This window comes from Neltuma alba, unplaced genomic scaffold, assembly GCF_004799145.2.
Source record: "Neltuma alba isolate B1F8T4 unplaced genomic scaffold, ASM479914v2 tig00011146_pilon, whole genome shotgun sequence".
Classification (NCBI taxonomy): Eukaryota; Viridiplantae; Streptophyta; class Magnoliopsida; order Fabales; family Fabaceae; genus Neltuma; species Neltuma alba.
The window spans coordinates 189,759-207,034 of NW_021635881.1; the positions used below are offsets into that span (position 1 = coordinate 189,759).

The window sequence follows — 17,276 nt, forward strand, 5'->3', positions numbered from 1 at the left end:
AATTAGATTTTTGTACAAAAAGTTATGCCTATCCAAAAGACATAAATTTTAGAAAATTAAAAATTTACCAAATGAACAGTGTTTCTTTATGTGAATTTTGGGAATGATTAGCAAGGGCTCGATACCAAAGAGAATTTTTCTTCAGGATATCATTATGAGAGTTTCAAGTAGAATTTAGAACCACCTCATTTTAATTTTTTTAGAATTAGTTATGATTTTTCAAAGTTTGGCCTGACTTTATGGTTACATGAATAGTAACCCAAATTTAAAGATTTTTTTTAAAGTTGAATTTTTCTAGCTTGAGGCCTTGAGAAGTGGTTCCAATTGGTTCTATTTGAGTGGTTATATGGTCTAAAAGGAAGGTGTTACATCTACCAAAAAAGATCTTATAGCTTGTCTATTTCAAATTATTTTTTATACTTCTAGGCCCAAAATTTAGAATGTTACAGGAAGCGTTAGAATATTGAAAATAGAGTTTTGCCCTAAACCCTATATATGCCTCGATCAAAGCATGTTTGATAGGAAGGAGTTGGATTTGTCTAATTTGAGCTTAAAAATAGATTTTACATGTGAGAGAATAGCATGTGGAATTAATTTTAGAAATGTTGGAATTAAGATTTGCAAGCTTGCAATACTCAAACAACACTCAATTAGGTACACAAAATTACTAGGTAGCCTTAGCTCTTTCAAGCACCTAGTGAGAAAGTTCTAGTTGACCCTATTATAGGCTTTTTCAAAATCTATTTTGATAACCATAAATCCCTTCTTTCTTCTCATGGTGTTCATGGTGTGGATTACTTCCTGGCCCCAGTAATGTTATTAGAGTTATGGTGTCCTAACACGAAAATGCACTAGTTTGGAGATATAATGTGAGGCATGAAATTTCTCATCCTATCTGCAATAATTTTCATCACAACCAATATTTTAAAAGTTGGACCAAGTGTCAAACTGAAAAGATAAGCGGGTCATATTTTTGTCTCAAAAAGCACAAAAATAATTTTTGGATGTTTTGGATTTTTCTTTTTGAATGTTGGGTATGCACTTCAATTAGTGTTGGCATGAATTATGGATGAATTTCGCTTGTGATTTTATGAATTTATTCATGAACTTTTAATTATACTATTGTTTCCTTGAAAATAAAAAAAAATAATTATAGGGTCGGTTCTTGAGCCCTAAGAACTAGATAGAGCTGTGCTTCAAATATCAGACCATTTGGTAAAAAGGATTGTGTCCTAATGACCACGGCATGGAATGGAAAACTAATTAAAGCACTAATAAATTATTTTGGATATTTGATAAATATAGAGTAAGAACCAAAAATGAAAATAATGGAATGTGAGGCGATACGAGTAATATTTCATATTCCTTAGTTACCAGGAAAATGTTAGATTATCAATATAAAATTTTGCATTTTATAGTAAGTCGCATTTTTCATAAATAAAGAATATAAGTCGAGTTTCGTACAATACAAAAGAAACTTGTCTTGTAATGAAATTAACAAAGATAAGGTCTTTATGTTCTTTTAAAGAGATATAAGGTATTTGATCAAATAAGAGCCATAAGGAAAATTATAATGTAATATACAAATATAGTATAAAGATTACCCTGTTATACTCAGCAAACATAGTAATTAAGCTTTCAAGGCCTACACATATTGTCCTCAGCTTAGCTTGTTTTGGAGAACAAAATACCTTAGGGCTCATTTAGATTGGCTTTCGTAGTCTCAAAAGTCATACAAAAACCAGTTTAAAAGCTCAAAAGTCAAGTAAACCCAAATTTTAGAGCTTTCGGCTAGAACTTCAAAAGCCAAATGGGTATTTAAATTGACTTTTTGACAAAAACATATACTCCTCTAATTATAAATATAAGACTTACTTTGTAGTGTAAATTGTACTACAAAGTGGATCCTATATTTAGGGCCGGAGGAGTAGAAATATAAATTACATTATACTATTTAACCTTTACTCTAATTTCAATTTGCAACCTGTACGTAGTTGGGATGCAAACCTGTTTTGCAAAAACATTAGTCCAAACAAGCCCTTAATGAATCAAGTGGATTCTTCTTCAACTCAGGAAAGAACTTGCCATGGAATGGACAAATGGCTCTAGCAACCTAATTGAAACATTAATCAATTAACTAATGATTCAGACTTTGATTATGGAATTAACGAAGAAGGGGATAAATCGTACATGCCACTTTGGATGAGTAATTAATTAGTTGAGTCCCATGGCCTTCATTAACAGAGAGATGATTATGAAACATTAATAAAAAAAATTATAATTAATTGTAGCATTCAGATAGCTCGGCCTTTCACAATGTCCAAACTCATCTCGCTTGGATCAGTGGCTTGCAGTTCAAATTGAATCCCGTCCAGCTCTCTCTTGAATCTGTCCTTAGAACTTGCATAAACCATCTTCATCCTCACTTTTGACGTATCAGGAGACCTACTTAATCATAATTGTATACATCATATTAATTATAATCACAAGTAAAATATAACCACCATAGCCCCTTGGGCTGAATCCTCAGTGGAAACCCCCCCGGGGGGTGGTGCTTGTATGTTCTCCAAAAAAAGCTAACGTTAATACTCTTTTAGTCCTTAATATAGGACCTAATTATTGAGTTAATCTTGGTCCTAAATATAAGATTTATTTCTCATATTTATCAATTTTTTTCTAAAATTATTCTTTTTGATACTTTCTCAACTATAATGAAATAGAAGGAAGGATGATACTCAGGAAGATGATTGTGGTATTTTAGAAAATTTGAAATTAGTTCCATCTTATAATTAACTAACTCGCTTGACTTTCTTAAACTAATCAAATTAGTTCAATAGGTCTTATATTAAGGATCGAAAGAGTATTATCTTTAGTCCTCAAAAATTTGACTTCATTTTAATTTTGGTCCTTAAAATTTGAAACCAATGATTTTGGTCCTTAAAACTTTGTTTCAAAGACCCAAAAACATTGTTCCAGAAATCAAAAATGTTCAGGGAGAACAAAATGAAGTCAAATTTCTAGGACCAGAATCAATTGGGTTTCAAATTTCAAGAACCAATACTAAACTAAGGTCAAATTTTATGGATTAAAGATGCTATTAACATAAAAAACCAACTCACTAGTAATCTCTGCCTGTACTTTTTTTTTTTTACATGCCTCTATGCACAATCTTCAATCTTCTCTATTTATTTAACCATTCCCTTCAATTCTAAATATAGCAATTAGATATCTAATTTATATATGTTAAGAAAATTAGTTTATTTAGTTATTTGTAATAAATAAGTGTATTGGTATCTCTAAAATATCCCATTTAATCCCTACTCTGTTTGATATATACAATCAAATAGAGAGATAACTTAGGAAAATCCCTCAGCTAGCTTCTACGTTTAGGACAATAAAAAAAAAAAAGAGCATTTCTTTATTAAAGGAGATATATATATATATATATATATATATATATAAGATCACCACTAATAATAAGTAGTAAAACGTACCAAGCAATAAAGAAGATCTTGCTTTTCTGGCAATTCTCATCAGTAGTGAAATCAAAGTCATAGACAGCATAACGACACTCGTTGGAGGGCAAACTGGAAGTGAAGTCGTCATAACTTTCGTTGGGGCCACCCACCGATTCAACCACAATTTGTTGTTCTTCTATTTTGAAGATAATAAAACGATAGCTCCTTTTCGCTTTAAGTTCTTGAAACTTAATTTTGCAGTCATCACTTACTGCCATTCCTGATGAAGCGTTTGCCTGTTCCTCACATCTTCAAACTTAGCCCCATCACACACACACACACACACACTATAGCCATACAAGAAGCATATATATGCAGTTTCTCTGTCTTTTTCAAAAGCAGTAGATTTTGCTTATAAAGTTGGCTCTCTAGATAGACGGATCTATCACTATTTTAATGTATTTCATATTATTCCTTAATGAATATGCGAATTATGTGACAAAAGTTACACCAACCAGGAGGAAAACAATAGTAATTAAATACATTTTAGGAAAGAGCTTAGTGTAATGGTTATATATTTGAGAGTAGAGAGGATCCTGATATGTTTAAACATTAGCTTATCTAATGCTAACTAACAAACTGTCTTCTTGCAGCTATCCAATTCATACAGCACCTAAGAAAAGTATTATACACACACACACACACACACACGTACACATATATATAGCGGATTATATGACAGAGTATATGGAGCCTCATTTTTCACAAACTTTGAATATTATGGCTTATCGCTGTTTCCATGCAAACATATGAACTCATACTCTAGTTGGCATATAGAATGAAGAAAATTAATGAAGGGATAAAAGAAGATACAGAAATGGATGGGAATTGAAGCTTACCATTTTTTAAAGAAATGATGAAGGAATTGCCTCCTGCAATGATGGAATGAGGGAAAGGAGGAAAGAAGGAAAGAGAGGGATGTGAAAATGAGGATGGAAAATGAAAGAGAGAGAGCAATAGCCACCGAAGAAAACTAACCTCTCAGAAAATAACGAGTGGAGATCCTTGTTTCTTGGAGGCATGAGAGGTTCTCCTGCTTCAGTCAGAGATTAATGCCTTATTTTTGCTATTCTTGTTTTCTTTCTTTTTTATCTTTTGGTTTGATTTTTAGGCACTTGTATATAATTATTTTTTTAAAATTTGATTTTATTTCACATAGTTAAGTCTGGACTCTGGTCCATATTAAAGAATGCTGTATATATGTGGGCCCAATATCCATATTCACCTTTGGCAAATTTTTCCCCCAGAGCCGAAGTATGTGTTATTGGTAGGCCACGTGGCAACCATGTAGCATACATCAAATTATATAAGTTAAGTAGTGTTTTTGCCCTAAAAATATTTTCACCCTAATATTCGATAACCGGAACAATCATTCCTTTTTTTTTTTTTCAACTGACATGCGTGTGACGATATCATGCAAATTTAGGATGATAATGGCATTGCCATTTCAACTAGAAATTGATCTGTTAAAAAAAAAAAAAACCTATCATCATAGACCAACAATCAACTATCAACTAATAGTCCTATATATCATAACTTATATATATATATATATATATATATCTCTCTCTTAATATATTAAAATTTCAACTTGGTATTATTTTCGGTTAAAATAAAAACTCTCGGCCCACGGTATTTGTTCAAAAAATGTATGCCCTGCCCTAACTGTCAATAACTCCATTATTACAGGGAAACTAGTGGTAAGTAAAATAGACGCACACAACCTATGACAACACTGTTAGATGACCACTAGTGTGAGTAAATAACTTGTTTGATTGATGAGTACATAAATTGGAATGATCTAAACATATGAAATGGTGGTCACTCTTAATATAAAATTTCAAAGTTTGAATCTCAAGCTGAGTGATTAGATATTAAGGAAAATTACACACAAGTCCCAAGAAGTAGAATTGATTCATCTAAAGTCTCACAAAATATCAATTTTATTAGCAAGTTTCAAGAGACCTTAGAGTATTATATTGTAATTATAAAATGAAATCACTATCTCTCATATTCCCAATTCATAGTTTTCTTTGTCAATGCTATTAACAATTGTTAGATTAAAGGTTTTGATGATAACAAATTAAGTTTTTCTGTTTCTCTACGAAATTGTTAAGTTGATTGATCAAGTGATCGATCACCAGTTAATCGATCAGTTGACAGATAACTGCTAGTTCTGTTTTAATCACTTAACATTGAACTTAATCGATAATGTGTTAGATAATTCAAGTTCTGTGTGTTGATCAATCATGTGATCAATCATCGATAACACTGGTTAGTGTAAGATGATGCAGCAAATTATCGAACACTCAGGAAAAAGCCATAACACCTCTGTGAGTATAACACATCTTTTTGAAGGGAATTGAAAGACGACGCGCAGCGGAAATCAACTTACAATTTTAAAACTTTCAATCCCTTGCCCGGATCTACCGATCGCGTTTAAGTCAGGTAGTAAGAAGCATTACCTTCGGTGTTCGATTTCCTGGTGACTCGATGATTCGGCCGTTCAGGATGCTTCTGCTCGCCTCCTTTGTCGTTCGAAGTCGACAACTCCGGTCGGCTTCCTCTACTGGTATCCACACGAGTAGCCCTCAACCTCGAACGGCGTGCTAGCGTCTATGTCCGTCTAGGGTTTTGAAAATCCGTCCTCTCTCCTCACTTTTAGCCGTCCCTTATCTCCTTAGTGCTTTCACTCTCACTCTTCAAACCCTAGCTCCCTAATATCGAATATATAGGATGCTATAGGTATTATGAGTGATATTTTAATTTCGAAATTAATCCCAAATTAATTCCGAAATTAATACAATATCAAATATTGCATAATTAGATAAGAGAACAATTAAATAAATACGGTTTATATTAAATCCGTCTCACAGATTTAATTCACCTATTTATCTAATTCAAAATAAAGATATGACGGAATTAATTTACATAGATCTAATTTATCCTTATAAATTAAATCTAACAATTAATATCTCTTATATTTATATATAATATATATATACGAATATATATATATATATACATGTCCACCCTATTTATTCATTGAATCTGGACATATCCTAGATTCAATGAATCTGGACATCATAACTCGTGTTGGGCTATTTTGTGTGCGACCCTGTAGGCCCATATGAAGTTGGCAGTGGGCCATTAACTATAATGACTCACAAGTCATAAGCGGTCTCTAGCAAGACATCACGACTACCCAAAACATATGAGGATCATTGAACGATGCAACCTTTCAACAACCATATCGCGTCCCTTTTGTCACATGACATTTTGGTCATGGACGAGGCATGGAGAACGTCATCCTCCTATTCATGACCGTTACTTTCTCGATCCCTGAGTAGTCTGAGTATAGAAATGGAACTACCTTTCCATTATAGTATGGCCATACATTTCTCAGACTCACTCATCGAGGGGCCCAGTAATGTCTCTCTACGAATGTGAGGGACAAATTCCATCTTGACCATTCACATTCCTCCGCATGAAAAACCACTAAGCCTGAACATAGTCTTTATGATCACTCGATCAAAAGTGACTTTTGACTAGGTCAAAGCTAAGCGTTTCTCATGTAGGAATCCATGATGATCTCAGGTCAAAGGGCACAGTGACATGGTTTGTATATGAGAGAAGCTTATGACTTAACCCATGCAGCTCTCTCATAGCGGGTCGGTCCAACACCTTGTACTCTTATATGTGCCTATGACTTTAATTTATATCTCTATATATGTTTAAAGTCATACTGGTCTTGTTTCATCTTTGCTCCCACACAGATGACCGACCAGGGACATTTAGGATAAACCATGAGTTATCCAAGGATAGTTATCACAGTAAACATGCAAATAATATGATAACGTAATTAATAAATTCATAAATGAACAATGTTCAAAACATAATGATTGGCCCCTAGGGCACAATTTCCAACACTTTTATCGATCACCTGATCAATCAAGAAGTAATCGATGAAGACTCAGTTAACTGGTAAAGCTTTCTTGTCTTCTCTACTGTATTAGATAGTTCTCTTATTATCCTTCGCTTTATCGATCATTGTTTCATTGATAACCTATTCAAACATTATGTGTTAAAACATTTTCTAGTTAATAAAAAATATGTTCTGTGTTATTTTGCAAAATCAGGATTTTCACTGTCCATGATCAAACAATTGATCGATCATCCTTTTATCGATAATATGATCAATCATCATGGTCTCTACATCTTCTTTTCATATCACATGATCGATCAAAGTCCTTCTCTGACTTTTCTAGAAACAACTTTTAACAATCACTTATCGATTAATCATTAATCGATCATTTAATCGATCATCATCTATTCTGTGCATTTCACTATGAAAGTTTTCTTTGAAACCAATTTTTGATCACTTGTTTGATCAACCCTCTATCAAAGAAATGTTCGATCATCATATTTTGAAAATGGATTTCACCCATGCTTAGCTTAATTGATGATAAGATCGATCAAATATTTTTTTGATCATTTGTTTGATCAATGCATTAGTTCATTTCTCAAACAATTCTTCAGGAGGATCTTCAAAACCTATTTTCTTTTTATCTTCAAACTTTTCTTAGCCTTCCTCTATCACATAATTCTCTTTTGAAAAGATGTGAAGGCAAACAAAACCTAAAAGAGATCAACCATGCATACTTCACCTGCGCAGATTACTGTGTTCATATTTTATCGTTTATCGATCATTTGTTTGATCATCATATGATCCATAATCTATTTGATAAATGCATATATCTGCTATATCTTTTCTTCCTATAATTAATTGATAACTTGATCATTCAAAGGATTATCGATCAAGACACCGATCAAGTGAGTTCAGTTTATTTTCTAAGTATCTGGTGATTGATTCCTTGTTTTTCAATTGTTGCATCAATGTCAGATTCATCACCTTCTATATTACTCATTCCTATTTTATGGAAGAAGGAAACTTACTTGTACCAAGAAACTTCTACAGATTACAAAGCATAACAGTTATTTTATAGCTTTTAACCTACTGTGTTAGGAGCATTAATGGAAAACTATCGTTGTAACTGTCAAATACACGCAAGCGATCTTCCAACGGCTAAAAGCACTTCAGTCTAATAGATAATTGAAATACTTCAACTATAAAAGGCACAAAGGGTATTGAATGAAGTATTGAATACGCGAGCCACTATCTGTTAAAAATTTACTGTTGCATTCAATACTCTGTTTTACCGAACTTTAGTGTTTATCATTCAAACACTCTGTGAGAGAGTTTAATATATCTTTCTTCACTTATTTCTAAGAGTAACTCAAGAGTATGGGCTCTTGAGAGGATTGTAATTTGTAGCAAGAGGCAGTGATTGAGAGATTCAATTATTGTATTAAGACACTAAGAGCCTGTTTAATCTTGGGGAATATAGTGGAAATCTCAGAGGCGTTCTGAGGACTAGATGTAGGTCAAGTGGTTAAGACTAAACCAGTATAAACTCTATGTCTTCATTCTTTGGTGAAACCTTCCTAACTCATCTCTTCTGTTTTATTTGCTTAATTGTTTTATGAAGTTAAATTTTTATACTTTACCCAATTTGCCCTCCTTTTGGGTGAAGCTGCACTGACATTTGGTGTTAGATCAGATCTTTTCATTTAAGACTTAATAGTTTGAAGAGAGATCCTATGGCAGGTTTCGGAGATGGTGTGCTACCTGAAGGATGCTCAACATCAAAACCGCTAGGCTTTAATGGTGAAAACTTCACCTTCTGGAAAATGAGGATGAAAATATTCATTAAGCCAATGAAATACGGTCTGTGGGATGTAATAGAACACAGAAACTATGTTTCAATGAAGACTGTCAACGATCAACAAGTAGCAAAGAGTCCAAGAGAATTTGATGAGGAAGATAAAAGGCTCGTGCTGTTAAACAACAAAGCCATCAACATGTTGACCTATGCATTAAGCCAGAGAGAGTACTTCCAGGTCTCAAGCCTAGAGATAGCTAAAGAAATATGGGAAGCTCTGAAGATTGCACATAAAGGTACAACTAAAGTGAAACAGGCCAAAATAAACACTCCTACCACAGAATTTGAGCTTTTCATAATGAAAGACAGAGAAAGCATCCGAGACATGGAAGTGAGGTTCTCACATCTTATCAATCACCTGATTACCCTCAGAAAGAAATACAGTCAGGAAGATAAAGTAAGGAAGATTCTTAGTGGACTCACCAAAGAATGGGACCTGTAACATCCTAAGTTTTATCGGGTTTTAATAGCCTCTTTTGGGTTGATTTTGAGGATAGATTAGTGATTTAATCTTGATCTTGGTGTTTGGGTTGGATTTGAGGTTTGTTGGAGGAATAGGTGAACGTACCCCTTTCAGGTATGTTCGCCGCGGCGCACCGGGGCGCACCGGGAGTTTCAGAGGGGAGTGTCTTCTCGGGGAGGTTTGGCCGCGGCGAAGTCTAGGGGACGCCGCGGCGAAGTTGTTCAGGTGAGCGAGGCTTCCCTTTCGGGAAGGTTTCGCCGCGGCGAAGGTAAGGGCACGCCGCGGCGAAGTTCTTCTGGGCGAGCGAGAGTTTCCTCTCGGGAAGCTTTCGCCGCGGCGAAGTCAGGTTTTCAGGCGACTAATTCCTCTCGGGATTAGTTCGCCGCGGCGAAGATGGAGTTCGCCGCGGCGAAAGGTCGCGATTTTATATAATCGCTGGAGGGTTCAGTTGTGCGAAAATAAGAAAATCTGAAGGAGGAGAGAGGAGCTCTGCTAGGGTTTCGTTGTTGAGGCTTGGGAAAGGCATTTCTAAGGATCCATTACCTCAAGTAAGTGATTTTAACCTCTAATCTTCTTTCTTACTTGGAATTTCTGAGGATTTTGGTAGAACTCTAGGTTTTTTTCTAAGTTATGATGGGACTGAGGTTTTTGACCGATTGTTTTGAGTTTAATCGATTGCATTGGGTTAGTTTAAGTATTTAATCGGTGTAGTTTTCTTAGATTTAAAGGATCTTGAGTTTTGGAGTTAGGGTTTATGGAGTTGGATGATTTGGCATTGAGGATGATAATGTAGAGATTGAATTTGAGTTTTGTGAATTGGGTTATGTTAAGGAGGGTTAAATTGGAGGTTTAATCGGTTTAGAATTGTTGTTGGAACCTTAATTGCTCAAATGGGATGTTGGAGGTTGAATTCCTATAGTGGGTCCTTGAGGTTTGAACTCTAATTGATGCTTGGAAGGAGACTTGATGTTTTAATAGACTTTGAGGACTTTGGAGTGTGGTTTTGTTAGTTATACCCTTTAAGTTGGGTAGAGTTTTGATGGGAGATAGGAATTTTATGTCCCCAAGTGTTGTTTTGGCCACATTATTAGTTTGAGAGCTAATATATGTTGGTTGTGCGTTTGTGTGCTTGTGTAGACCGGTTGTGAGTCTTGGTGGTGCGCGGGGCCACTTTGTTGGTTGTTATTCCTTGCTCAGGCGAGAGGTAACCACTTTCCAATCCTTAGTACTTGCTTATGTGGTATTGTGAGTAGATTTGTGTTTTGTGCTCCAAATAGTAATTGTGTTCAAACTATATGTTGTATATAAAAAGGGAAAACCGTCTTGTGGGGTTTTGATTTATGATGAATGAATTTTGGAATTGTGAAAGATATGCCACTGAATGAGGTTTATTGCGAAATGATTGTTACTCTTGATTATGATTTGAGCATGATGCATAATTTGGGATTTGGTGAGAGTTTGATAGTTACTACCACGTGGTAAGGCCTCCATTAATGCATGATGGTTGGCTCTTTACGTCCCCCATAGTGAGGGATAGGCCTTCGGGCTCATTACGTCCCCCAGAGTGAGGGATAGGCCTTTATGGCTCCTTACGTCCCCCATAGTGAGGGATAGGCCGGGTTCGGCTCCTGAAAATCCCCCAAAGTGAGGGATTTGATTGATGGGATTGCATCATTGCACTTGCATGAATTGTTGTGGCTATCAATATATATATATAATTTGTAAACTGCCCCACTTGACATCTCACGAGCACCTATTTAGTAGTACCTAGCATTGGAAAGGTTGGTTACTGGGACTTTGTCTCACCCCGTGGTTTACAATATTTTCAGGTGAAGGTTCTAGGCGTGCGCCTTCGGGAAGAGACGCAGAGGCTTGAGCTTGGTTAGCTTTAGGCCTCTAGCTTTAATTATGTATGGATAGTTGTATATTGCCACGTTTAGGGTCCTTTTAAACTATTTTGATTGCCCGGTTTATTCGTAAACTGGAGGAAGTGTATCTTCTTCTTATTTCAATTGGGCCGGAGGCCCCTTTTTATTGATTTTGTAAACTGGAGAATACATTATCTACTCGTTTTGTTGGCCGGAGGCCATTCCTATTATTTTATGAAACTTTGTTATTCGTGGTTGAGATCTATTGGGATGGGCTGATTTTGATGTATGTCGTTACCCGGGCCGGAGGCTCGGAGGCCCAGTAATTGTGATTGAATGATGATAGTTGCATGCAACTGCATTTGAGATGGAACCAAGTTTTAAATGTTAATTTTTAAATTACGCAATTTCTTTCTACTATGGTAGTTGTTGTAACATCTTTCTTTTTCTACCATAGTAGTGGTCTTATGAAGAGTATTGATGTTTAAGGATAAGGTTTTTACAGGACCTAAAGGAGAAACAGCTCTATGCTAAACTTAATAAATATGAGTTTTGGTTGGATGAAGTTAGATTCCTAGACCACATAGTTAAGTAAGAAGGTATGGTCGTGGATCCTAGTAAAGTTGAGGCAGTACTCAACTGGGAACAACCTAAGACGGTAACAGAGATAAAAATTTTCTTAGGATTGGTAGGTTACTATAGGAGATCTTAAGAGTCTCAAGTACCTGTAAGATCAAAAAGAGCTGAACATAAGGCAAAGAAGATAGATAGAATTACTCAAAGACTATGACTACCAGATCAAGTACCATCTGGGAAAGGCCAATGTAGTGGCTGATGCCTTGAGCGGGAAGGTAGTGCAAGTGGCAACCTTGTTGATTAAAGAGGGTGAATTTTTAAATAACAATAGAGATTGGGGTCCTATCTATCAGATGCAATTGACATCTGATAAAGTAGAAGGAGTAGGAACGGAGGTCTTGTTGACTGATTAGATTAAAAAAGCTCAAAGAACGGATGACTTAGCAAGGACCCTTCGAGCTAAAGTACTAAACAATAAGACAAGAGATTTTGAAATCTCAATTGAAGGAATATTAAAATATAGAAAAGAACCTATGTCCCTCTAGCAAACGGTTTCAGGAAACAAATTCTAGATGAGACACATAAGAGTAAGTTCATTCATCCTGGAATGACCAAGATATACCAAGACGTTAAGTGGAGGTTTTGATGACCTGATATGAAATAAGATGTCACACAATATGTGACAAGATGCCTTACATGCCAGAAAGTAAGGATAAAGCACCAGAAATCATCAAGATTTCTGTAAACCCAGATCTCCCTGAGTGGAAATATGATAGCATTTTCATGGATTTTATAGTAGGATGACCTCACACATCGTCAGGTTTTGATGCGACATGAGTCATAGTTGATCAATTGATAAAGTCGGCCTATTTCCTAGCAGTTAAAGTTAAAATATTTGTCAGAGAAATTAGCAAGGTTATACGTTAAGAAGGTCATTAGACTTCTGTTAGGATTAAGGTTTTGATGATAACAAAGTGAGTAATTTGTGATTCAGCATGTTGATCGATCATCTGATCGATCAAGGTTTTATCGATAAGCTGATAGATAATAACTCTATCTCATTAAGTAAACTCAGTAGAAACTTTGATCGATAACATGTTAGATAATGTGTTGATCGATCATTCTTAGTTGCATATGAAAATCTGGGATAAATTATCGATCACTTGATCGATAATCGCAAATACAAAATTAATAGGTGTTTATCGATCACATGATCGATAAACCAATTGTCGATGAGAAGACAGATAAATGATAATGTACTTTACTCATTCTATTTTTTGTTTTTATCACCATTTATCGATTACATTATCGATAAGCTATTTATTGATAATATAATCGAACATTGCCTCATAACTCTTCATGCAGGAATTTATTTCGGTGGCTTATCGATCAATAAGAACATTATCGATCACATGATCGATAATTAACATAACTCAGTCTTTTCGTGGCTCTTCGATCACCGGATCAATAATCAGATTATCGATAATCTTATCGATAACCACCCTTCACGTTTACATTGTTTTCACATAATTTGATCGATAAATGGGCTCTTTTGTTTTACAAGAAAAGACCTCTTTATCGATAACATTATCGATCAACGTTTTATCGATCATCTATTCGATCAACTTACATACTCTGTGTTTTCACAAAATATACTTTTGTCTACTGTTTATCGATAAGGTTATCCATCATCCATTTATCGATAAAGTGTTCGATAATCAGTGTTTCAAAAGTCATTTCTATAACACTCTATTTATCGATAACCTAATGGATCAACAAGTGTTCGATCACTTGTTCGATCATGAAGGCGATTTCAGTTTAAACCTTAAGTCTCGATGTTTCTCAAAATTTATCATATATTTCATTCGAGCTTTTCTCAGCCTTCATAAGTGTAACATCCAGACTTTTAGGCCTAGAAGTTCTAGAAATAGCCTAAATTAAATAGGTTACCAGACCCCTGTGAGCAGAAGTCCTAAAGATGAAAAAGGAAGGTAAAGCAGTTTCAGGGACTAACCTGCAAAGTAAAAGTTTTCAGGGGCTCGAGTATAATTAAGGTTAGAGGCTCCAGTAAAGTCTCGAAGGCCCAAAAAGAGAAAAGAGACTAGATACAGGCCAAAGGTTAAGCTAGAAGCCTCAAAGAGAAGATTATATGAAGCTAAGTCCAAGAAGGGACTAAACTGTAAATTAGAAAGTGATGACCAACAGGGATAAAAATGGAAGAGTACGCAGAGAATTCCAAGAAAATCCTAAAAATGAGAAATAATATTCTAAGGCTCTTCTATGAAGAGAAAAGATGAAAATACCCCTGAGGCAGCTTCAACGGAATTTATGAGGTTATTACCGGTAAAAAGTATACCATGTGAGGTAATTATTTAAAATAGCAAGAGACCTCAAAAATGTATACAAAAATGAGGCTAAATGGTTGAAAGATTGTACTAATTTATAAAATTAGTTCCGTAACCAAAAGGCCAGTGGAGTGGCTTTAATAAATTAAAGAGCCGGTTTTGCCGATAAAAGGGCATTTTGATAAATAAATTTTTATGCAAGGTTTAAAGGAAGTGTTATGGTCTAAGAAAATTCATAGATATTCTCTAGAATTAAAGGGAATTTATAAAGCAGACAGAACAATTTTTTGAGCTCCGAAAGGCCATAAAGAAAGCTGGAGAAATGTGGGCCAAGTAAATTCGGAGGAAGCTTATAAAACAAGTTTGATCCAACGGCTAGGATCTAATCTCCCATCTCCTCCACCACTTTCATGACACTTGGTATCTTCTAGAAGGTTGAGGTAAGCATGATGTAATAAGATGATGCAATGATGATGCAAAAGTCCACATGAACTTCCAAATTTGCCCTTACCCTTTCTATTAGCCACCAAGGGCATTTTGGTCCATTCAAGCCAACTTTTTTTGGCTATAAATAGAGCCTCTTCCCCTTCATATTTTCAGCCAACATGAGTTTAAGAGGGGAAACTCTGCCAAAATTTAGAGAGAAAAACGTAGGGGTGAAGGCCAAGAAGAAGGAACAAAGTTCAAGCTTCAAGATCAAGGTATGTGGTGGCTGTAGCATCTGATTTGATACCTATTTCGGATTAGTTACTGTGCGTATCTGATTCTGAAATTTTTCATGCTTAAATTACACTCTGTGAGCTTTAAATCCATGGGTATAACACTTCATTTGGATATGTGTACGATTTATGGTGATTTTTCAAAGTTAGGGTTTGAAATCTGGAAACAGTGTTAAGCTTTTGGAAGGGTGTCGAGTTCCGTACAATTCTGGTACTTTTTGGCGTAGAATTGGTTCCTAAAACTATTTTTTCTTTAAATTTAACTTAATTAGCTTTCAGCAAGACTTGGAAGCACTCAATTTGGAGTTTTCTAGATTTAATTATGAATTTTCAAAGTTGAGCAAAAATTCTGGAGATTCTGCGTGAACAGTACCCGCGAACCAAAATTTCCAGATTTGATATTCTTGAATCTAAAGCCATCTAAAGTGGTCCTAATTGACAAGAAATGGATCATAAGGATGGGAAATGATGAGATTTATGTTAGAAAAGCTAGAAAGAAAACCCTAAGACTAAGAGAAAGGGTTGAGGTTCAAGAAAGCTAGTCTTGAACTTTATGCAATCTAATGGTCCTAATGGATTGTGTCATCATTATGGTTATGTTTAGGACCTTTGGAACATCCAAGAGGATGTTTAGTGATGTTGACCGAATGCCCACATGGTTGGAAAGTCAAGGGAGTCAAAGGAAAAGTAAGAGGAAAGCTTGAGGTGCAAGGTAGTGAACTTACCTATTGTCATTGCTTGATGTGGTATGCTTGTGTGTTGCCGTGTACATGTTATTTGCATGTTGTTGTGACATGTTTTAGCTGCTGTAATTGCTATTCATGATGAGTAGATTATGTCTCCGTGGCCATACATCAAGAAGTTAGCTTTGAGCATGCTAGTATGTCACTAATTAACAAGAGAATAAACAAGTTGCGTGTAGTGCATTAGCATCCATCTAGCATGATCATGTGGTATTGTTTGCTACTGAGATTCCCCCAAATCTCACCCCCTCCCTAACCAACCATTTAGGTCAATCAATGATGGGCACTAATAGCATGAGAAGCAAGGAGAAGAAGTGGAGAATTATTAATGCAAATGAATGATATTAATATTCAATGTATAATTCTCCTATGCTGTAAATTATGTTATGAATGCCATTACTTCAATGTATATGCTTAGGATGTTTATGGAATGAATGAAAGTATATGAGTATGAATGAGAAAGATTAAGCCCATGCTATGTATGTCAAAGAAATAAAAAGAATTAAAGTAAGGAGATATTAAAGGATAAAACGTAGGTCCTGAAGCAGTTAGTTTTGAGCTTCAGTTTGACCTATCAAATGAATGAGTTAAATCACGATATTTGGTAGACTTATAGTGCACATCCCAAGCTTCAAAATGAGTGGTAAATCACCTCATTTGGATGTGTATACAAAGAGATATGAGTTTTCAAAGTTAAGGCGCAGAATCTGGAGAGTCCAGATTTTACCAAACAAATAGTAATCTTAATCCAATAAACTGTACGAATTGGGAAAGAATAAGTCCAATTGAGTATTTTTCCCTTAGAGAGCATTGAAAGAGCTTTTTGTAGAATTTTGGAACACCTCCATACAATTTTTGTAGAATTAGTTATGATTTTTCAAAGTTGGACCTGTAATCTGAAAACTGGACGGTGAATAGTAATTTTCCGAAAATTAATGTCCAAATTGAAATTCTTAAGTTTAAGACCATCCAAAGTGGTATGGAATGGGTCTAAATAAATGCTAAGGTACTATATAAGTAAGGTGTGACAATAAGTGTCTTGTTTCACTATTTAAAGAATGTCAAAATCAAAAGCAACCTTGATCTTCATTGTCTATGCATCATAGTATGATATCACTTTTTCCCTTTATTGATCACCTGATCGATAAACTAATGATCCATAACTTGATCGATAATCTTAGTTCTCTGGTTCAAAGTCTTCACTCAGAATATCGATAACCTGATCGATCAAGTAATAATCGAACAACACTTCGATCAAGCA

At 35.2% G+C, this 17,276-nt stretch overlaps 1 protein-coding gene across 1 annotated transcript; it reads right to left on the bottom strand.

Moving 5' to 3' along the window:
• Positions 1-2,294: 2,294 nt before the first annotated feature.
• LOC114761903 (actin-depolymerizing factor 7-like) lies at positions 2,295-4,177 on the bottom strand. Its single transcript, XM_028951356.1, has 3 exons — positions 4,158-4,177; positions 3,495-3,767; positions 2,295-2,445 (listed from the first exon to the last, which is right to left on the bottom strand). Exons 1-3 carry the CDS (start codon positions 4,175-4,177, stop codon positions 2,295-2,297), a joined length of 444 nt encoding a protein of 147 aa, XP_028807189.1.
• Positions 4,178-17,276: the final 13,099 nt, after the last annotated feature.